This window comes from Cariama cristata, unplaced genomic scaffold (assembly GCF_000690535.1).
Source record: "Cariama cristata isolate BGI_N322 unplaced genomic scaffold, ASM69053v1 scaffold2456, whole genome shotgun sequence".
Taxonomy (NCBI): domain Eukaryota; kingdom Metazoa; phylum Chordata; class Aves; order Cariamiformes; family Cariamidae; genus Cariama; species Cariama cristata.
In genome coordinates, this window is record NW_009623617.1 from 864 (window position 1) to 24,692 (window position 23,829).

The 23,829-nt window shown below is 38.0% G+C and overlaps 1 protein-coding gene across 1 annotated transcript in view; it reads left to right on the plus strand.

The window, feature by feature from the left end:
* Positions 1-1,007: 1,007 nt before the first annotated feature.
* The window catches only part of TMCO3 (transmembrane and coiled-coil domains 3), a 31,821-nt gene continuing 8,999 nt past the window's right edge, over positions 1,008-23,829 (plus strand). The window contains exons 1-9 of the mRNA XM_009702792.1: positions 1,008-1,553; positions 6,244-6,423; positions 10,063-10,254; positions 11,108-11,236; positions 14,090-14,182; positions 15,379-15,565; positions 16,511-16,628; positions 17,198-17,393; positions 23,647-23,797. Of these exons, the coding sequence (XP_009701094.1) occupies positions 1,107-1,553; positions 6,244-6,423; positions 10,063-10,254; positions 11,108-11,236; positions 14,090-14,182; positions 15,379-15,565; positions 16,511-16,628; positions 17,198-17,393; positions 23,647-23,797 (1,693 nt within the window). The 5' untranslated portion in view covers positions 1,008-1,106. The remainder of the gene's footprint in view (positions 1,554-6,243; positions 6,424-10,062; positions 10,255-11,107; positions 11,237-14,089; positions 14,183-15,378; positions 15,566-16,510; positions 16,629-17,197; positions 17,394-23,646; positions 23,798-23,829) is intronic.

The following is a 23,829-nucleotide window of genomic DNA, read 5'->3' on the forward strand; positions in this document are numbered from 1 at the left end:
TCTTCATGTTGTTAAACCCTAGTCCATAGTCAACTATTGATAGCTAAATACTTTGCCTTGCATTTCATGCATTGAAAAGAAATAAACCAACCCACAGACAGGTTTTCTCAGTTCTCTCTGAAACAGAGGTGGGAGGGCATTTTAAAAATGAAGGTGGTGCATGGCTGTGCTTGCCATCTTCCCTTCCCATTCTATGTATTGACGATGGCCGGCCTGGATACTTGTGGTTGCAACTGCTACTGCATTGTAGGAAAAGAAGATTCTGTTTTAGGGAGACTGCTTCCAGATGACTGTGTCTGTATGTTGGTTCCTGATTAAGGCTGTTGGCCCAGAGATCAAGATTGCAGCTAAAGTTTTAAGCAAATACATGTTCTTTTGATGATCTACTAAGATGTAGTGAGTGTTGTGCGTTTTTAGAATGCCATGCTTCAGTGATAAATGTATGCATTGTACATACATTTATACGTTGCTATGTATAGCTTTGTGGTGTGTAGGTTTTGGGGTTTGTTTGGTTTTTCTTTAAAGAAAATGTAACTTTGTTATTTTACAATAATGTCAGTATTTTCCTGTAGGATCTGGGGGAAGGAAATTTGTTCTTAGTTTGAAATTCTATCCTGGTTGGTGTTAAAAGCAAATACAGCAGTTTAAATATAGATCTTCAAATAGTTTCTGGGAAATGAACTTACGAATGAATTGATTTCACTTTTAGTGTTCTTATAACTCTATTTTAAAATAATGAGGATCAATAATTAGCTTTGAAGTGAAATTCCTCAAGGGCACGCAGCCTTTCAGGTGAAGGTCTTTGATCCAAACTACTAGTGCTCAGAAGTCCAGGAAGTTATTTCTGCTGTTATTTCTTGACTGTAGAAATGTTTCTTTCACAAATATGATTTATACTGTAATCTGTTTCAGTTAAGCTTTTTTTTCATTCTTAGGTTTGTTTTCTACATTTGTTTGACATAATGGCCCAACGTTACCATGTTTGATAACTGATTGGTACTATCTTGCAGCCTGGTATCCGTACTGGAGATGCAGAAGCCGTGTAGCAGAAAGCTTTGAGCAGTTGTGGATTATCAGTTTCTCCGAACAGCAATAAAAAGTGAAGAATGAAGGCGACTGGATTTATTTCCCTATGGACGTTGGTTTCACTGCCTTGTGGCCAGTTAGCAAATCCTGCGGAACATGAAGATGTAGTAAAGCATGCAATAAAGCTGCACCGAGGGAAAGGAGCTGTTATCGCCCAAAGAAAGCAGTGGGTGTTGGAGAGCTGCAGAAAGCTATCGGGTCTTCTGCGCCAAAAGAACGTTGTTCTCAACAAACTAAAAAATGCTATAAGAGCAGTTGAGAAGGACGCAGGACTGTCAGATGAAGAGAAACTTTTTCAGGTGCATACCTTCGAAATTTTCCAAAAAGAGCTAAATGAAAGTGAAAACTCGGTCTTTCAAGCGATCCATGGCCTCCAGAGAGCTCTACAGGGTGACTACAAAGATGTTGTAAATATGAAAGAAAGCAGTAGGCAGAGGCTGGAAGCCTTGAGAGAAGCTGCAATTAAGGTTAGTTCCCCCCATGTTTATTACCAGAGTGTTAACATTCTACTTGCAATTTTAATTTTATTATGGCATGGTTTCAGTCTGTTTTAATAAAAATGGGAATCTGCATAAAACTTGCAATGTTTACTGTTTAAAATGGATTTTGAATGAAGTATTTGTTCTTGTTAGTAAAATTAGAAGTAATTCCAGTGTGGAGCTTAAAACTTACTAGCAGTCAATAGTTCTTATTTCAAAACAAAGCTAAGCACAATCATAAGACCTATGGCAAATACTATGTTAAAGGGAAAGGAATACAAGAAATGAGTCAGTGCACATAGCACAGTTCCACTAGACAAGCCAGTGGGATTGTGAGAGTGGAAAAAAATGCCTTAAATTGGCAAAATACTAACTGTTTTTTCCACTTTAAGTGACAATTGCTTGACCAAAATCTACAATTTAAACAGAATGACTTCTTGCCTTTTACTGCCATATTCGTATAGATGTGGGTAAAACGGACATGCAAAATAGGAAACGACTAGATTTTTAATCTTAGTATAGATAGCACTTCTAGCCTAAGAAGTGCAGGTTTGAAAAACCGTGCTTCCAAGAAAGAGCCAGCTGAGATAACTTTACCAAGAAAAGCACAGATGAGTAACAGTTGAACACAAATACTTCATGGAAAATTCGAGTTCCCATGTCAATGCAGACCTGTTAGGGTGTGCACAATCTGCCACTGTCTACTGGACTTGGTAGTTCTCAGACTGTATACTGAAAGTCTCCCATTGAGAGAAAATGTCATTTAATTGATTTGGTATTTAAATTGCTCTTTCCCCTGCCCTACCCCTCAACCACTGGAGAAATATATGAAGAGTTCTCTTTGCGTTCTGTCTTCTAAAAGAAGAGACTGCCTTTGCACAAGGGAGCAAGAGGAGGAAAAAATGTAATTGGGATATAGCATCTGAGCTGGGAGACTCTGTAAAGGGCATTTGTGTAAGAGATGCACAGATCGTAACAGGTGAAGACGGCAAGAGATTGTGCGCAAGAAAGGTCTGCAGTGAATCATGGCAAGAAAGGCACGTGGAAGTTAGGATGAGGACTCAGGAGACTGGAGTGGTCTGTGTAATGAAAGTGAAGACTGAATTACAACAAATTTGAATAGAGAGTAGCTTGGATCTAGGTATGTTCCAATGAAGTGCTCGATGTGACTTTGATATTGGCGCTTAACGGTAGTGCCAGCCTCTCCTGCACTGATGTGACTTTGATATTGGTGCTTAACGGTAGTGCCAGCCTCTCCTGCACAGGAATGGTAGCAATTGTCGTGAAAATGACTTCATTTTCCACCTTTTTTTTTTTTTCTCAAAGCTCTTAAAATAGCAGCAGTGAAGCTGTCCAGAATCTTCTTTGTCATTTATCTAATGCTTGACAACATTCCTGTAAAATACTGAAGTAATCTATCCTTGAACTTGAGAATGGTGCTTCCTCATTTTTCTCATAAAAGGAGACTTGTGTGTATAATGATGTGTGTCCTGTGAAAACTTTACTTCTGCAGACATGGATTGTGTAGGCTTTTTTGCATTATCATATCAAGATATTTACTTGAATGAGCAATCTTTTACGCCCTTCCTTCTTATGTCATGCGCATGACTATTTAAACAGAATATTTGTTGTTCTAACCTTATGATTGTTATACAAGTTAAACAAAGGATGGTGGGGAAATGCATGCCAAAAAGATGAAAATTACATGGGATACATTTATACTTTTTTTTTTTTGGCCTTGTCCTTACTTCAGAAGACATACTTTAGGTCCAGTTTTGTTCCCGTTTCATTTTACTGTAATGATTACTTTGTTAGTGTACTTGTGAGACATCCTTTCCATCTTTTAAACAGTGACTGAATGGAAAATATAAACGACTGTAGGGGGTGCTGGGCTCTTCATTTTTTTTCTGTTGAGTTGAAGTATTTGGAAGTCTTTAGTGTTGGGATAGATATGGATGTCTGATGCATTTCTTGCTGGTTTTGCTGCTGGGAAAAGGTATAGCAGAATCATTCATGGTCGCAGGGGGGAGGAAGGAAAAAGTGCTGAAGATAGCTTCTGTCTTCCTTTGCTCCAGGAACCTGTGCGGAGGATCAGGAAAAGGCAACAAAATCTTACCTACTTTTTATCAGCTTCTAATTTCTTGGGTGCCTGCTACTCAGACATTGATAGAAAAAATAACTCGCAAGTAGCGCAGAGACGCGTCCTCTGATGAATGTGCTTTTGTCATCCCTGATTAAACAGTAGAGAGCAACAGCAACACTGCCTTCTTAACCAGCATTGCCCCAAAGTCTTACTTAAGCTTACTTCATTTTGCTCATGTGTTTCTAGGTGTGCCAGTCTCCTCTTTAGTACACAATCCTTATCTGTATTATCTTGCTTAGAAGATTGTTTGGTATGTACCTTGTAATCGGACGTCTCCAATCCCAGCATGAGTTGCGGAACAGTGTTTGTACTGTGATGCACTTCTGCTTAACGCGTAGCGAGCTGTTTTGTGCTTTTCAGGGGCACCGTTCTCTGTGATTGATTGTCCCACTTTACTGCCCTGACACGGGTCTGTAGGTAAAAACAGAGATGCCACTTTAATAGACTACAAAAACCTTTGTCTTCATTAATAAAATGAACTTACAGTTAAACTTGGATTTTTCGAAGCTCTTCTACCTTGCTATTCAGAGAAAGTTAACTTCTGGCAAATTAGAGTGTTGTTTGGTTTTTTCTGCGGTTTACCTCTAGCTCTGTTTAGCCTGTTTTGTCTCAGCCGACAGAAAGGATTGATCGGCTCCCTCCACCCAAAACCTATTTCCATTTGTGAGAGGAAAGAATCTAACCCTTATTAATTCCATGTTGCATTCTAAGTTGTTGCTGACTGAGGAAAGAATCTGCAGCTCATACAGGGGCTGTTTTTTACATCTTTTGAGCAATGTCTGCTAGCAGAGAACAACAGATAGGAAATGTTTTTCCTTGGGGCTGTATGAGAGTCACTGTGTCTCTTGCTTATGTGTTGCATAAGAACTAAAGCATTGGGTCAAACACATTAGTAGTTACGTTTTTCCCAACCCCAGCTATTTTGGGAACTAGGTAATTTTCATCATGCCGGTGTAAGTACAAAAATTCTAAACACCAACAGACAGCAGTTCTGTGGTTTCATCACAATTAGAGGTATTCATCTGACACTCAGGATTTTAAAGTGGTTAAGCTACAGTTACAGGCTGTACTGAACATACTCTTGTCTTGGCATCAAGGAATTGATGAAATTATATGCGTGTTCTTGCAGGTTTCAAGGGAGAAAATAGCCATATGCAAACATGTGTGGAGGAGGGAACACTCCAATTATTTAAACATAGGAGTTTAGGACCATTTTAGATGCCCAGGTTATCTAAGATACCTATGTGGGGGAGATAAAACACACAACCTAAGGGAGACCTATGTTTTATCTGATTTCTGACTGGGTATGGCAGGGCATCTAAAATGGAGACAGAAACCTGTGTTTTCTGGGAATTCAGTTGGACCTAGAGATTGCTTGTATTTTTTGCCTGATCTATTTTTTCCCTTGGTAATAATATTGGCTCTCTTAAAGAACAGGTGCAGGCTCTCTGTCATCTAAATGTTCTCAGCATCCCGGATCTAACTGACAGGAAGAAGCCTGCCATTGCCTATGTTTCCTCATTCATAGTTGTCCTCTCTCTCAATCAGTGCATCTTTAAAAGAATGTAGGCTTGTAAAGCAAAACATTTTTTTCCCCAAACCCCTCAAATCGTACTCTGTCAATACACAAAGTATTATGTTTGGTTATTGTCTTCGTAACCATGTAGAAGGCACAGTGTTAAGTCCAGTCTTGATCCGTAAATGAAAGTTTTTAAGTTCTCTTTTTGAACCTGAAACATCCAAAGAGAAATGAAACATCATCACTTTATCAGGGAAGCTACTGAAATATTTTTACACCATATCAAACCACATTAGCATTTTTTTCTTTTCTTACTTCTGAAGCCTAGAAATGGATTTCAGAAGTCATTAGTGCAAGTTCATAAGAGGCCCAAACCGAAAAGATGGACGAAGTCAAGTATTTTACTTCTGACAGGAAAAATGCTTCTTGGGAAACATAAGCAGGAGCCTCAGCTAAAGTGCTTGACTGCTCATCTGTACTCTCTCCCAACTGCTTTTATTTTTTTGTAGCTATTTCCATGGTTATTGTAACTTTTGAAAACCATAAACAGACCTCTTCCCACGTTTATAAAACGGCTTATAAGATTCATTGTATTTTCCTTCTCATCTGTTTGTTTGTTTTTATCCAGTAAGGCTATGCTTTCAAGGTTGTTATGCTTCCCTGCTAAAGCACTGAGCTCCAAACTTTATTTGACTCTGAAATGTTTTCTAGAGTTCCTCAAAGTAATTCCTTTCTTGTATTTTCTGGATCGTAACCCTGGGGCAGCTCTACTGTTTAATGGATTAGAAAAGGCGATTGGTGGATATTTTGTTTGGTGGTTGTTTTTCTTGCCCGCTTCCCCCAGCGAAAATTGGCATAAGAGAAAGCAATCTTCAAATACCATTGTAAAGCCTATATTGCTTTTGCAATTCCGCTCGTAAGATGGTTTGTGTCAAAAGAAACGTACGCTTATGCCAAATGTTCTTCTGCTCAAAGGCCTGGCCAGCGCTTTATCTGTGTGTTGTAAAATTCAACAGGAAGAAATGGAATACGTCGAACTCCTAGCAGCAGAAAAACATCAGGTTGAAGCCCTTAAGAACATGCAGCATCAAAACAAAAGCCTGTCAATGCTTGATGAAATTCTAGAAGATGTCAGGAAGGCAGCTGATAGATTGGAAGAGGAAATAGAAGAACATGCCTTTGATGACAACAAATCTGTAAGTGAAGTTTTAGACCCGGACTTTTCCTATTTTTTTAGTTGATATTTACACAGTAGGGGTGTTTCTCTTGTGTTAACTAGTTGTTAGGATTTTAGTGACTATTTTTAAAAAACAAAACAAAAAACCTTTGGCTCTGCATTTGTTTTTGCTTCCCTTTCAACAAAAGAAAGTATTTAGTGGTAGAACGATTGCTTGTTAAGAGTGGGCAAACAGGAATAATTACTCCTTTTTGCTAGTGATTTCTGTGGTTTTGATTTGAAAGTCCTCCCTGCAGCTGCCACTTTGTCAGTGACAAGCGTAATCCATCTCACTGGTAGAGCTTGTGAGAGTCATGACATCTCAGTGGTGGTGGTGGGGACTGTGACATCTAGACTTTACAGGGTATGGAGTTACCATGTTAAGCATAGTCTCCACTTTTTTTCTCTTTCATTTTGTTGAGAAAGTTATGGGAGAACAAGAATCCTTGCAGTTAGTTTTCACAGTCTGGGAAAAGATATATTGTTCAAGGTAAGGACCTGACAAGTTTGTGGTGTTGCTTTCTTTCACTTCTGACTTCCTCCGCTTTTTGTACCTTGGCCTGTGTGCGTTGTTCATTGTTTCTGTGTTGCATGATGGACAGTGTCCCTCAGGTAAGGCTGTGTGTATTTGGAGCAAGGAGAGACTCGCTAAACTGGTCCTGTTTGCATAAATGTGGGTTGCAATTTTGTTGGGCTTTTGCTCTTGAACGGTTTTTGTTGATTTGCAGGTTGACTTCCGAGGCGAGCATAGCTCTTGAATTCTGCTGAGGAGGAAAAAGAGTTGCTCTGTAGTCAAAAGCCAGGCCGGTTTTTGTACTTGTACGGAGAGAAAGTGAAAGTCGGTTTTTATTTTGTGTACACCGGATCGCAGCAATTGTACCCGGTGGGAATCCCACCTAGCAGGGCCAACAGCGGGGAAGGGAGGAGCTAGCTGGAGCGCCCTCTTCTGCTCCGCTGGCGTATGACAGCACGTCTTAAAGAGACCAAGAATGAGGTTTCTTCTGCTACACCTGCTAATTGGCAAAATGCTAACGCATCCTTTTTCTCCGGTGTCTCTCTTTGGTTTTCTGCTTATATCTCTATTCATGAAAGAAAAGGAATCATGAAACACAACCTGGAGGACTATTTACATCTCCCATCTTTGCAAGAAACATCTAGGGTGTTTTGAGCGGGGACACTGGAACATTAGAACAAAGAAGCTCTAATAGAATCATCAGTAATCTGATAAAGATACAAAAGCTTCTATTAAAGTATAATCAAATAGAGAAGTGTAGTAAAAATTAAAAAATCTGAGCTAACCCACAAGAGTGTTTGCGCACTCTATTCTGTTATGTACAACCTGCTTTCAGGAATTGCTGTTTTAGGAAATAAAATCCTGAAAATAACTGTTTTCTCTCACTATGTCCTCACATTTATTAGTATTTAAAAGCTCATCTGAACCTGTGCCATCTACTCTTGGTCTTCTAGCATAGTCTGTCTTTTGTCAGTTCCCTTTTCTTTGTAAAAATAAAAATGCACTATGATATTCACACAATGTATGATTTTTATATATATTACATGAAAAAAACAGATTGTTTTTCATAATTGCCTTAATTTTATAAACATATTCCCTTTTTTCCTAGTATTGTTTCTGACCTGGACTGTGAACTCCATTAGATGAGGACTGTATTTACCCAATTGCATTGCTTTTGTATGATCTTTGATACCTTTTTAGTTTTGATGCAGAGAGGTTTGGTTAGATTCCAGACACACAAGCTACCAAGTACAAAGGAGCATATAACAAACTCTGTATGAATTTGGAGTTCCAGAGCATCAAAAGTAGATGCTTCACAGCTGATGTATTTTATAAGATAATTTTGCTTAGTGAACACTGTCGCTGATGTCATAACAAATTCCCAAGAAGATACTAGAACAGTTGTTGGCTTGTTAGCATTTTGGTTTTTAGGCAAAGTAGTAGTGATCTGCAAGATGGGGACGCTGCACTGAACAGTGAAAGAATTCCATTGTGAAAACCAGTGTAAAGTATATTTTATATTGTAGAGCCAACATTTAACAGTAAGCTCTAAGGTCTGTTTTAGTATCCCTGGAGTAGCAACGAGGGTGTGAGAGAGAGGGTCAGGAGGAGAGATAACAGAAAAACAGTAGGATTGGGCACTTATTGTGTATTCCGATTGGAGGCAGTTCTTCATGTTTGCTGACTGTCGGGAAGCCTTTCTTCTTTGTTCCAATACTGTGAGAATAGTTTGCATGTATGTGGCATGCAGCTGCTCCTGCTTTCTCCCATCAGCTGAAAATGTGAAAACATGGTTTGGTCTCTTAGACTTGGCAATGGACACCTCATTCTGGAATGCAAAATAGCCTGGTAAGTGGGGAGCTTAAGGAAGTAAAGGCAAATATATATATAAAAAGACAGATTTTGGGGAAAAAAAGGATGAAAAGACAACTTTCATAGTGCGTAAAAAGAAAATGATCATCAGCCTCTCACTCCAACAGCTAAAAATGCTCATGTTCGAAGCAGCTTTTTATGCTCCTAAATAATTCTCCAAACTTCATAATTTGTTTCAAATTCCTTTTTTTCCCCTCTGTCTGATTCTTAGTGACTTCCAATTCTTTAGAGGCCCATCGTATTGCATGATGTACAAAACCAGGGGAAGAGATCATTCCCACGACAGAATTTTTTATTTAACTATACACACACACAAATGTAAGGAGTGGAAGAAGAGGATAAAAATTGCAGGTTAAATATTAAATATTGAAAATGCAATATTTATCTGAACAGTCTGGGGAAATGTGCTGGGGAATCAGCAAAGAAAAACAGGAGGCTGTTTTATAGATGGCTTATGTGAATGCATTTCTTCATTAAACTGGTGAGTTGCTTGGGCAAAATACAGCAATCCAGAAAAGCTGAATGTTTTGTAGTCAGTCATTGGAATGACAACAGGCTACTCTCTTTACTGGTGTCTAAAAGAAGTAACAACCTGAACTATTTCTGAATATTGGTAAAATCTACATTATTTACAATACAGTGAATAATGAAATCATCCTAGTGTCTTCTACTTTGTAATTACAGGCACTGAAGACAGAGCTAAATAGTAAACAGTATCCTCTCTCCTTCAAATTTACAGGACAGTGATTTTTTTTTTTTTTTTTATTGGCTTGGAATGCAGTCATTATTTCAGATTTTTGTGAACTGAATATCACTTTGTAATCTCTAATTGTTTTTGTTCAAGGGAATAAAGTGTTACATTTCAATCCAACCTTTTGCATTCTAAATGTGATAAAGCTTTTCAGAAAAAAGAAATATTTCAGATTAGATGCAATTGAAAATACTGAACTGGAATTTTAAAACCTTGTCTCTCTATTTTTTGGTTGGACAACTTGGCTAAAAGAGGCCTGGAAAACTCCCTGGTTTTAAAATGTAAAGCAAATTATAGCCTTTTCAGTTATGGACATCAAGTTTTGATAAAGAGATTGAAAGAATTCTCTAAGAAGAAACTGCAGTGTCAACAAATTCTGGTGCAACTTCAAGCACAGCTAATAGTCTTTCCCTTTTTACTGTATGCTTCATTGACTGCGCCCCCCCCTCTTTTTTTTTTTATTTGCTTTCTTTTCCTTAAAGGTAAGAGGTGTCAACTTTGAAGCGGTTTTAAGGGTGGAAGAAGATGAAGCCAACTCCAAAAGAAATGCTTCAAAAAGAGAAGTAGAGGATGACTTAGGTCTTAGTATGCTTATTGATTCCCAGAACAATCAGTATATCCTTACCAAGCCCAGAGATTCAACCATTCCTCGTGCTGATCATCATTTCATAAAGGTAACCATTTTAGAGATATTCTTGTCGTTCGTTTTTAGTCAAATTTAGTCCTACTAGGTTGCACGCCAGTACTGCTTGGTTTCAGCATTTGTCCCTCTAAAGCCACTCCAGCATTCATGATTCCCCCATCCACTGGTGACCTGGCCAATGTGTTCCCTGCTCCTAGTTTATTCTTCACAAGACTGATCGTGATGCCTTATGAATCCCCTCTGGTTTTGTTTTATTTAACTTGTTGCACCTTTGGGGCACCATCCTTTCTCTCAGAGGGCACAGTGTTAAAGCAAGCTACTGCTGTGCCTGATAAGCCACTTGCACATTGTCACTAGAGAGGATTTATCTGTCCATGTCTTGTGATGAATAAAGGGATGCTGGAAAGTACATAGGCATGTTTTTTTATTGTGTTTGTGCTTCATGAAGAATAACTGGATTGGGATGATTATTTTTTTAAATAAAAAAAAACAAAACAAAACAAGCAAAAAAAAAACCCACCAAAAAACCAAATCAAAATGGATCTGTTTTACCATTTTGTTTTAATGCAAAGTGTCATTCCCCCTCCCAATTCCCCAGGAAACTGTCTACTTCCTATAATGTATTTAAAATATTTGATCAAAAGTCCTGAAGCTGCCAATTACTTAAGGTCAGTACCTCATCTGCTTCATCTGCAAAACTGCAGTGCTTACACCTACAACAAAGTGTTCAGTTTAATTTACTGAAATAGTGTTTTCTTTCAGTAGACAGTATTCTCTGTTTAATTTTACCATGTTATGTATCTTTTGAAAGATAATAGTCTTTAATTTCATCACAAATTTGTGTGTCCTTTATATTAACACATTTGTACATCTTACATATTTAGGATATTGTGACAATAGGAATGTTGTCTTTGCCGTGTGGCTGGCTGTGCACAACAATAGGATTGCCAACCATGTTTGGGTATATCATCTGTGGAGTACTCTTAGGACCATCAGGACTAAATAGTATCAAGGTAAGTGTGCAAGTTGCTTCTTGACTGATTTCATTTGTTGAAATCTTCAAAAGTAGTTTTAAAATAATACGGTATTGCCAACCTCAAATGTATTTTTTAAAAAAATTAAGAATCCCCAAACCTGGACCTTTGCAAAAGGAGGCTGTAAGATTTTATGTCTTTGAATCACTTTGTTTTCAATTTTTTTTTCTCCTATAGAACCATGACATAAGTATTGCTGAAAGTGAAAGCTGAAGGTTGTTATGTTGTGGGTTTTTTTTTCCTTCTCTTTTTAATCATAAAGGATCACGTTTGAGAGCCAAATTATTTAAATGACATCAGATTTTCAGAAACTTGCAAAAAGTCAGTGTTGGCAGGGAGGGAAGTATTTAAAACAAGTAGTTCCCTGAGCAGCATAGCTTGGCTTCCTAGAGAGTTATTTTGCATCTCTGTAGCTCTTTCATCCATGCTAGGCACCCTAGTTCTTTTCCAGTCCCCTGCCCACATTCCTGAAGTCTCTTGAACCTTTTTAGCTCCCTCACGTGTACCCTGATTACTAGCTCGTGCAAAACCATGGGCTGTGGTTGGCTAGACACTGCACATGTTTTGATTCATGGTCTGGTGTGCATTAACAGATTGTTTAGCCAGCAGGCAAAACAGAACACACGTTAAGGTTGCATGGTAACGTTCGGTTAAGTTACGTGTGTCTATTACATTGATAGCCGCCTAACTGCTTGGAACTTACTGTCTTTGCAACATCTGCTCTTGTGTAGACTTTTGTTGGAAATGACAGTTGGGCTCAAAAGTAAGTAGGGATGAGTAGAAATTGTAGGACTTTGTCAATCTCGTATTGGAATAGAACACTACAAATACTACACTTTCAAAGTTTTGTATTCTAAAATTGACATTAAATAATAACCTTTGTGTCATACATAACTTCTGGGTTGAGAAGGTCTGGAAAGCTTGACTGCTTAGACTGAGGAACAAGTTTGTAAGCTTGGCATTAGAAAGAGAATCAACAATGAATTTTCAGAGACTTACACTGGGGAAGATGATGTGGTCAGAACAGACATGAGAGGGGTTTCTTTAGGACAGTTTCTTAGCAAGCTGCCTGTTTCTTATGGAACTGTGATTAAACATTATTCATCTGGATAATGTTCATGTTGATTTGGTCTCTTGTGTGTGCTCTCTCCTTTTGTTTCCTGTATTTCATAAAAAAGTTGAATGTCAGAGGAACTGAGGAGGCAGGCAGATTCTAATCTGGCAGGGAAGATAGTTTCCATCTCCACTTCTCTATGATTGATGATGAACCCTGTCCTCTTCTGCTCTGGACTGTAAATACATAGAAAATAAATGTTAGGTTTTTAGAATAGAATAGACTATTTCAGTTGGAAGGGACCTACCACGATGATCTAGTCCAACTGCTTGAGCACTTCAGGGCTGACCAAGTTAAAGCATTTTGTTAAGGGCATTGTCCAAACGCCTCTGAAACACGGACAGCCCGGGGACATCGACCACCTCTCTAGGAAGCCTGTTCCAGGGTTTGACCGCCCTCTCGCTAAAGAAATGCTTCCTCCTGTCCAGTCTGAAGCTCCCCTGGCACAGCCTTGAGCCATTCCCGCACCTCCTACCACTGGGTACCGGGGAGAAGAGCTCAGCACCTCCCTCCCCACGTCCCCTCCTCAGGAAGGTGCAGAGAGCAGCGAGGTTCCCCTCCAACCCAGACAAGCCCGGAGCCCTCAGCCGCTCCTCACAGGCCAGGCCTGCCAGCCCTTCCACCAGCCCTGTTGCCCTCCTCGGGATGCATTCGAGGACCTTCACCTCCTTCTGAAATGGTGGGGCCCAGCACCGCACACAGCACTGCAGGCGAGGCCGCACCAAGGCTGAACACAGCGGACGATCCCCTCTCTTGCCCGGCTGGTGATGCTGGGTTTGATGCACCCCGGGATGGGGTTTGCTCTCTGGGCTGCCAGGGCTCACTGCTGGCTCCCCTTGAGCTGCTTCCCACCAGCACCCCCCGATCCCTTTCTGCAGGGCTGCTCTCCAACCACTCCTCTCCCAATTTATACTGGTGCCCGGCATTACTCCATCCTAGGTGCGGAATCCAACATTTCGACTTACTAAATTTCTTCCCAATAATCATTGCCCAATGCTCTAATCTATCCAGATCCCTCTACAAGGCCTTATCCCTCCAGAGAGTCAACAGCACCTTCCAGTTTGGTACCATCAACAAACTTGCTAATGGTGCATTCAACTCCTGCTGCCAGATGATTGATAAATATGTTGAACAGGACTGGCCCTAGAATTGAAGCCTGAGGAATGCCACTGGTGACTGGTTGCCAGCCAGATGTAGCCCCATTTTTCTTTTGTGACAAGGAAGACAACCACTTTTCTTGCTGTTGTACCCTTCTCTCTGAAGTGGAAAGGCTGGTAGTTGTACTGGTGTAAGGGATGGATGCATGGAGTCTATAGGGTGGAGGGCAGAATAGCAGCTACAGTCTAGCAGAATGATTATACCAATAGACCAATAAAATAACTAGCCAGAAGAAACTTCTGGAATGCAAGCCTTGGGTGTTTAATAGCATGTGCATAAAACATAACCTAATTTATTTTCAACAAGCAAGCAAGTTTACCTGGATCAACGCACATGCATTTTGGGTGACCAGCACTATCCAACTAAATTATATAGTAGCGGCTAGGTCATGGGAAAAATGTTTGAACCCTAAAGATGCTGAGGGAACTTCTGATGTCATATGACCAGCAAGTGAGCTACCTATGGAAACAATGAGAAACAACTTGTTTTGTAAGACTTACAATTTGTGTTGTAAATAGACTGCTGTGCACTGATTTTTTTTTTATTTTTTTTTTTTAAAGTCTATTGTACAGGTGGAGACATTAGGAGAGTTTGGTGTATTCTTCACTCTCTTTCTAGTTGGTCTGGAATTTTCTCCTGAAAGATTAAGAAAGGTATTTTTGTATAATACCTCTACATTACAAGATTTAATTGTAAATGTTCAAGTTACCATTTATATTTCAGATTTTTACATTCTCCCGGTAATATACCAGTGTAACTTTGTGCATTTTTGAAAAGACAAGTATGACATTTGATTCTGCTCTTTAACTCTTTGGAAAGAACAGAATGCGTTATTTATTTGGTGTCTCCAAAAAAAACCTTTGCCATTCCTCTTCATTTTATAAAAATTTGCTTACTAGAAAAATCTCACACAATTTATGGCAATCCATCTCTGCTTTACTTTACCATACAGTAACATGCAGTTGCTGTTATGGAGTGTCCAGTGATGTTTGCCAGTCCTGTTATAAAAAACCCCTCAGTTTGTTAAGTACTGCATACTGAATTGATGATACATGCTGTACTGGCTAATAAACTGATTCTGCAAGTATGTTAGCACAATCTGGAATATTAGATGATGTGGCCATCAGGATTCAGCATAAAGGTACAAGTTTCTTTTGGTCATAATTTAAAAAAAAAAAAAGGTTATCTCATAAACCAGCTAGAATTTTAATAGTGGAAAATACTGCTGCAAAATACATGAAGACTGTGTGTATATAAGGAGTTACATTGTGTGATTTGTTTCTAAACTGATAGTTGTGAGTTCATGAAACTGTACAAGCTTTAACTGAAATATGTTAAAATTTATGAGCATTCAGCTTAATCTGCTATTTCTAGTCCATCTGAAGTCAAAGATAAAAATCAGTAATTCAAGGGTTCCTAAACTGTAGTATGTAAACTGCTACGTCAGAATTGTGTGCACACTGGTGTGGATTGGGCTGCTGGTATTGCTGATGGTCTTTGCCACTCCCATTTTTTTTCCCACCCTGGAATTTCATCAAATAGCTGGTCTTGTACTTGATGATTTCAATATATTTCAACTCGTACTGGACCATTGGACCTTAGTTTGTCTGTGTGCACTGGGAAACTTACCTAATTTCTGGTAATGAGCCTTCTGGCATAGAATATCTACTAGGCATAATAATTTCAGAGTTTTAGGATGTACAGGATGCCAGACCGTTACTTCTCTGGCCCAGCACTGCAGCCCCAAATCATACATCTTTAACTGCTTATTTGTGCTGAAAATCATTTTAACTTATCGGTGAGAAAATTGTCATCAGACTTTATCATAAGAACTTGTTTTCTTCCCAAGGTATGGAAAATATCTTTGCAAGGGCCCTGCTACATGACAGTTCTGATGATTGCCTTTGGTTTACTATGGGGACACTTGCTCCAAATTAGACCAACACAAAGTGTCTTCATTTCCACTTGTTTATCTTTATCAAGCACGCCATTGGTGTCAAGATTTCTTGCAGGTAGTGTTCGAGGTGATAAAGAAGGTAAGTATGATTTTAAATATGGACTACTGTGTAGTATCTACAATAAAATTTGAAAGAAGCTAACTTTGTAATATTACAAGTGAAACTAGTTAAAAAAACAAACCAAAAACCACTGTTAAGTCTGGTTTACAGGTGATCATCCTGCTTTAATACAGGCCAGTGTTGCATATGTTCTTGTTATGAGGCGTACCTGCTATTTACACAGCCAGTCCTCTTTGGAGAAAGACAGTGTGGCCCAATTGGTACTCTCCGTGCTAAGAATTGACTTTACTGAGCATCTGGAATCCTTGTGCTTTTTAAGAGGTTACCAAGTTAGACCATTGCTACCAGTCTGTCATCAGGGCAGAAAGACTAACTTAAATAATTCACATCCTTCTTCAGCAAACTAAGACCAGCTGAGGGAGTCTTTCACAGCTAACAGCTCTTCAAGTCAGTACCTTCAAGTGCCACGTTGCTAGCTTCTCAAAGACTTCTAAATGTTTCCTTTCACAACTTTTGCCCTCCTGCTTTCTTCCACTTAAACCTCCCTCACACATACTGCATTAAAGCTCTCCCCACCCCAAGAATATTTGTATGCTAATACCTAAATTCAAAGTGTATTATTTTACACATACTAGCTCTTAAATGTGTCTGCTATTCTCCAGACTGTATATTTTCAGTAAAGGAATTTCAGTAAATGCATAACTACAGCTTAACTGCTAAGCAAAGTCTATACTTTTATTGTGTAACGGAAGCTTCATATTAAAAATATAAGTAAAATATTTATATGTCTTTATTTGCATATATTTTAATTTATTTACTAGTAGGGAAAAAATAAGCCAGAATGTTTTGAATGACCTCACCCCATTGAGAACTATACTTAGCCTCCATTTGATAGTTTTCTGAGCACTGCAAGCATTCGTAGATGCTGATGAGCGTTTCCATGACTGCTTTGCTGGTGTACAGGGGATATTGACTACAGCAGCGTACTACTTGGCATGTTGGTGATGCAGGATGTGCAGCTTGGTTTATTTATAGCTGTCATGCCTACACTTATTCAAGCAGGAGTGAGCACATATTCCAGGTAAAAAAAATTATTGTATGTATCTTCCCTCCACCCCTTTCCAATTAGTATGTAGATCGCTAACTTGACTATGAAAGCGCTAGAGTTAATATCAGTTCCATGAAAAATATGCACTCTGTTCTGAGAGTTCCCTCTTCTGTTTGTACTTGTCATGTTCTGTGAGGATATTCTTTCTGCTCTAGCTGCCTTAGTCCTGTCCAGTACTTAAAATTTGTAGTGATAAGTTTGTTATTGTAAAAAGTAAGTTAATTTCTTCAGTTACTTTATTCCCTCAAGATGTATTTTTGTCAAAGACGATGCAATAGTATTATTGAGCCTGATGGCTTACCTGGAAGATCAATCAACAAAAATCCTTTTGAATCAACATGGAAGTAAATTCTAGGCTGTAAAAGAGATTGCTGGGTGGGCACTCAGCAGATTTGCTGTTCATCTTGTTTGCTAAGGTATCTAAATATCTGTAGCTACTCAGTTTTGAACATCTGTGGAATTAGATCTTTTCACTTAAGGGGAACTGGTTGGGAGGCATGACAGAACTTGAAAGAAATGTTTTGTTTGTTCTTCTCTTCCAGCATTTTCAAGGAAATACTGAGAATACTGATACTGATTGGCCAAATTCTCTTTTCTCTGGCTGCTGTTTTTCTTATATGTCTTGTTATAAAGACTTATCTCATAGGACCGTATTATCGCAAGTTGCATGCAGAAAGCAAAGGGAATAAGGAAATCCTCATTCTGGGAATAACTGCATTCATCTTCCTTATGTTAACGGTAATCTTTTAAATTAATAAAACATTTTGATCTATGTGGTAGTTTACTGGATCAGTATCACAAAAGCCTTCATGCTTACTGTTATTGCATATCCATGTACCTCTGTAGTTAATTATTTAGTTTTTAAATGTTTTAAAACAAACCCCAAATGCACAGGTGATTCATGCATTATAGCATAGATGAGTAAGAAGAGATAACATTTGAATGTCAAACAGCTGAACTCTGCTGGTAACTTGTAATACAACCAGTTAAAGAATCATGATTCCAGTTTTAATTTTGGGCTACTTCATGCGTTTGGAAGTAATTTAGGATGGATTTTGAGATACTGATAATGGCTGATTGTGACATTTGCTCACAAGTTTCTTTTCAATAGCAAATTCTCAACATGGTTTTTAATTATAAAATAATTTTATTTTTCTGTGGGAGATAAACAGTTTGGGGTGAAGTTGAGAAAGTAGGGAAATGCCTTAAGGTTCATAGATTTTGATATCCCTTTTGAGTTTGGTTCATCTTCCTCTGAATCTTCCTTCTATTTGTTTCTATCTCACGTTTCAGCTGTCTGAAAAACTATTCTGCTGGAGAACAGAACGTGACAGTTGCTGATAATGTTGTGGGTTTGAAACTTCGTTATCCTAGATGTGCAGATTGTTATGTCCTCTGAGAATTTCTGAGAAAAATTATCCCAAAAAGTTCCTGTGCATGTGCTTTTTTGGTGGGGATATTTGCTTAATTATTACAGGTCCAACAAAGAAAGCTGACCTCCTTCAGGAGGAAGGTCAAGAAAGAAGTTAGTGAGAGCAATAGCATTACAATTTGTTTCTATTGTATAGGCTAAAAATGCCATCCCTCTAAACAGCTATTACTATTCCAAACGTGTCATCTAATAAGAGAAGGAACAAAACTAGTTTCTCCTTTTTCATTTCGAACAAACAGACGTAACATTTGTAGAACAACTTCAATAAAAAACCAACCAAACCACAAAAGTTGCATAAAATATTACGGTATCTGGAAGCAGTCTTACTTTCATTAAAATACAGCCTACATAGACTGATTTGATTGAATTGGACGTATTGTGCCCAAGTCATGTGTCAAATGTCCAAGGAGTTTGTCTACATGACTTTACATATGATATGTGTGTATACAAACCTGAGGGAGAATATGTTTGAGTGTGTCAAATTCATACTGCAAGAAGAGAATGGGAAGCGTTTGTGAAGGAGCAAATATTTTGTATACTTTAAGTGAAAACAACTTTCCTTTTAAAGTTGATAAATAATGTATCAAAGGGAACAGTACAAAGGATACTGCATGTAACCTCAGTAAACCATTTGAGATGCTTGATATCCACTGACACCGATACATTCATTATAGTAATACTTCAAGTTGTGGTTTGAGCACAGACTTAAAAAAAAAAAAAAAAAAAAAAAAAGGAAAAAACCCCAACCAAAACAAAAAAGTATTTGGTTGTCCAGCTGAACAGCTCAACAAACAAATCTTAATTGGTATAGATGCCCTACTATGTCAGGAATTAAAAACATAAGATGGGGGATGGCAATCTGAAAAAATGTTGCATTTTGGAAAGAATAAAGTTTTTTGGGTGCCAGGTAGGCAAACAATTAAACTGTCATGGTTTCTGCAAAGATCTTTCTCCTTGGAAAACCAAGCCTAAATATTGACGGAGTTTGTGTAATTATCTGCAAACACAGAATTTTCCTTACTGGTGTAATTACAAATTCAAGCTTTTTTACAGAGGGAGGAATAAGAGAGTGCATATTTCAGTGGCCTTAACCAAAGATGACTCTGTGGCTCCGTTATGAAAACTTGAGAGACCTTTTTAAAATCTTCTAACTGTCTATCTAGCATGTGAGTTATTCTGCAGGCCAGATCCTTTCTAATACATGACAAAGGGGGTAGGAATGATACGGTATTCCGGCTTCATGCATACAGTTACTTGTTACGTGCTTCAGTGTTGATTGGATTTCTGGGGTCCACCTAAGTTTATCCTGTATTGGGGTTCATCTGTCACACTGGCACATGTAATGTACGTTATATATAAACTTAATTTATTTTACTTGTTTCCTGTGTTTGAAAATCTGAGATGACTAATTAAACACAAATTGCTGTTTCTCTAATAATAAGGGCAAGTTCTATATGGGAAAACAAGAGGGAGGACAGGACAGAAGATGTTCCTATACAGCAGTGTGAGTAAGCAGTTTTGGTGTAAGGATTATCCTGTCAGTTGAGGAACTTCCTGTATGGAAGTGACTTTTGAGCATTTCTGAACTGCTTGGCTCACTTGGATAACATTGCAACCCATTAAATCTGAAACAGGATCTTAAATACACCTCTTCTTGATAAACTAACTTCAAGAGATGCAACAAATCTCAACTATGAGATATTTTACCAAGATTTGGAGCTTAGGATACCTCTTTCTGTTCCCAGATATTCTTAGAAGTAACTGAAATTCCCCTCCCTTTTGTCCCTCAACTAGTTAAGCAGATTGAGTGGGGGGGATTGTGTCAAGTGCCAATCCTATAGAAGCCTAGCTGACTCTCAGACACAGTTGTGCATCTCTCAATCACGTACCTTGTCATCAGTGACAAAGGGTCACTAGATCATTATTACACTTTCAGCAACTCCTTTGGAAGCTTTGAGTTATGTAGATACTGCTATACTGCGCCTTTTTTTTTTTTTTTTTTTTTTGAACTGGGGAATGGTTCTCCTGAATCACAATATAAAGAGCAAATCTAGGTTATGGTTTTAAACATGACCATTTCGGATTGATGGCCAAACTGGTAATTTAGGTCGAGATATATATGACAATGAGCTGAAGAACATGTTATAACGTCAGCCAGTATTCAGTGGTGTAGTGCTGCTTTTTTATGTTCTGTATGTACAGAAAAATTACAAGGAAAATTGTTTTAAACACTATCCTGATAATGAATTACTGTATTAGATACTTGCAGAACCACAGTGGTCAGTTTTGTTAGGTTTTAAAACTAAGTTGCTGAATGTTATTAAGAAATTGGAAAAAAAATAAAACCTGACCTGACAAGAAGGATAACAATTACATTTAGATGTTTATAGGACTGTGCATGCACATGATGGGAGGAAGCGGCTTCCAGTTTGCCGTATGGTTGACCTGGGGTGATGGTAGCAAACGGAGGGAAATTGCCAGCTTGCTTTATATACCAAAAAGATGAAAAGAAAATATAGCTATGTTATTGCAGTACTTTATAAATGAAAATGTACATACTTTTTTCTGCAGTGTATTAGGAATGTCATTCCTTATTTCCCTGGAGTGCTTCTAAATGGCTCATAACCTGATTCTGAACTTTTTTCTATCGATTAAAAAGAGAAGATTAAGGAAGAACTGTAATCTCAAATATTCTAGTTAATTATTACAGTTGAGATAGAGTTTTTACAAGGCTCACTAAAAATTGTTTCCGTTTCCATTAAGGCCTTACTTCCTTAGAATGCAAGCTTAGAATTCGCCTCTTTACTTTTGGGCAGATTTAAGTTATTAAAGCCTGAAATTCTAATACATTTATTTCCATCACGTATTTCTTTAATTTTACTGGCTTACCATACTCATTAAGCTTCTATGATGATTAAAGAGTAGCAATAAAATACACATTATTACAGAATATAGGCAAAACAACTGCTGAACAAATGGTTGAAATTCAGCTGGAACACGTTACAGCAGTAATGTTTTTCTTTATTGCTGTGGTAGAACATTTGAACATAAAAATCTAATATTCTAGTGAAAGCAAAGCAGTCCTTTCTGAATTACAGTAAAATGGGACCTTTGAAACCAACTGAAAACTAAATTGTACTTGGAAAAACATGTAAATTGACAAAACTTTTCATTTAATTTTGACTGAAAAAGCTTTGTGTAATGTAGGCGTTGAGAAAAGGACAGTGCAGAGCCCAGGGATTAGTTATTGTTAGAGCCCTGTTTGGTAAAGGCAAAACATTAAAAATGATGCAAGCAGAGAGAGAATACTAAATGCAAAATACTTCCCAAGTTTTGCTTATGTAAGAAATATTGCTGAGAACGCCTTCCTGCCAGTAAGACAAACCCTCTCCAGTGTGTCTGTGTGTGCGCGCCTGCGCCTATGCATTATATATAATAAACCCTGATGATACAGATTTAGTCAAGGAAATGTATCCACTTGCTGGTGCTATTATTGGACAAGCAGAGAGCAGGCTGGGAATAGTTAAAGGAGTCTCTGTATAAATCTATGTATAAATCTGAAGAACAAACTGGAAGAGGGGGGATAAGATTAAGAAAATAATGTAATTTTTGGCTCTTTTCTTGCCCTCTCATCCACTTCACACTTTTCTGTATGTAGAGTGACCTACAGATTTTGTAGGCCTGAAGTTGTGTAGTACCTAGAGAGTAGAGAAGAAAGAGCAAAATTTGCCTCTTTATCTACCAGGCCCTTGAGCTCATCCTTAGCTTGTCATCGAGTGAATGAATGGAATTCAGTTTTTATGCTGTGGGAGAAAACCCAGGTGGACACACAGTTTGCTCCAGTTGTATCTGATGCTTTCTGAACAAGCATGTTCCTTTCACACTTAAATTTGCTCCTTGCTTGAATAGCGATTCTCGTAATGGCAGAGTATCATGCAATTCCGATACAAGAGATGCTAAATCCCATCTTATGTGGTAACTAACCATGTACATGGGAATCCTTAAAATATTAGCTATAAAAGTTTTGATCTGGAGCTCTGTGATAGCTGATAACACTTAAGTGCGAGGGGATTGTAGCTGAATGATAAAAACAATTCCAACTTTATTTGAAGAGGCTATATTGGATCTTAATCGTACTCAAGAGGTTGTGACTGTTAAAACAACTAATGTGTGACTGAGAAGAACGTAAATGTTTCCTATTCATAACTTTCCTTTATCTTATTCAGCTTGTAGTGATTTTAAAGCCTTTTATATGTATTTCCTTCTTCCCTCTTACAATTTCAAATTGTGGTGAAAAGCAGTGAAATTCCTTTTGTTTTAAAACGAGAGTAACATTATAATGTTATTTTGTTGGTTTTGCATGATCAGTAACTATTTGCATTAGTTGACAGACCCAATTCATTTTCTTAAATGTCTTGCAATAAATTACGGACTGTTAGCACAAATGGAGTTATGTGATGAGCATTCAGACGTTCATACTTCAATACACAAAAGTTGGGGTTTATTTTTAGGTGGCATTTTATGCGTAGCTTGGAGACTTGTTTATTGTGTCTTTTGCTCTCCTCCATTAATTTCAAGTCACTCGAATTTTAGCTTCCTACCTTACAGTGTAACACCGTTCAAGATATGATGAATGTTGTCCATAAATGTGCTACGCTGTATTGTTGCTTAATCTAAATTAGTATGGAAATAAGTCATCTGTTTTAAATGTTCTATTAATATTAATAGCATTGCTCTTTCTTAGTAAGATGACTGTCTGCAGCAGCATGGTTTTAAAGTAATTATTTTAAAACATACTTTATATAGATGAAAAGTGCTGCTTGCTTTTTTAATGTTCTGAGCGTTGCCTTAGGCAGTTGCTTTGTTTTTAGTTCAGTCTCTTTACATGTGTTTCATCTCTTCCTTCTAGTACTGTATTCAAATAATAAAAAAGAATGAAGGAGTCTGAATTCTTTCAAACAGATATTGTGCTTCATTTCAGCAGTTTACTTCACATGCTTAAATGCATCCCTATTCAGTAAAGCACATGGGCACATTAAAGTCTAATTTACAATACTAAAAATGTAATTTATGCCTGGGACTTCTGCTAAATTGAGACTATTCTGCCAAATTATAAGCTTTGATTTTTATTTTTTTCCCTTTGCTTGACAGCTGGGAAAAATGCTGTTCTTACTGCTTTATTTCACAGCCTCGGTGTTGTATTAGGTAATCCTGACTGAAGCTGTTATGGTCTTTCTTGTTTTTGTGAAATCAGATGCTATCCTTAAGAGCGACGCAAAGCATTACAATGTAGATTAGGAAATTTATTTTTGTTTTTGTGGGGAAGGAGGTAACGGGGGGGGAAACTGGTTTTGTGAGTCTTTTTCAGTGTTCTGCAGTGTTGTATTTATACAATAAATACACTGAAATAAATACATGGAATTCTATTTGCTGTTGAACTGGCATAAAGACATAGTAATTTCCTGCCTTCTGTATAATGTACAGTTTTATAATTTCAGTGGTATATAAAGTCACTCGGGGCTAGAGAACAGCAATAGATTCTCTGTTCTTCCTTGACAGATCACAGAGCTGTTGGATGTTTCAATGGAGCTGGGATGCTTCTTAGCTGGAGCTCTGATCTCTTCTCAAGGTCACATGGTTACTGAGGAGATTATGTCCTGTATTGAACCAATACGTGACTTTCTTGCCATCATTTTCTTTGCATCCATAGGTAACTTCTAAGAAAATTTACTTAAAGAATAG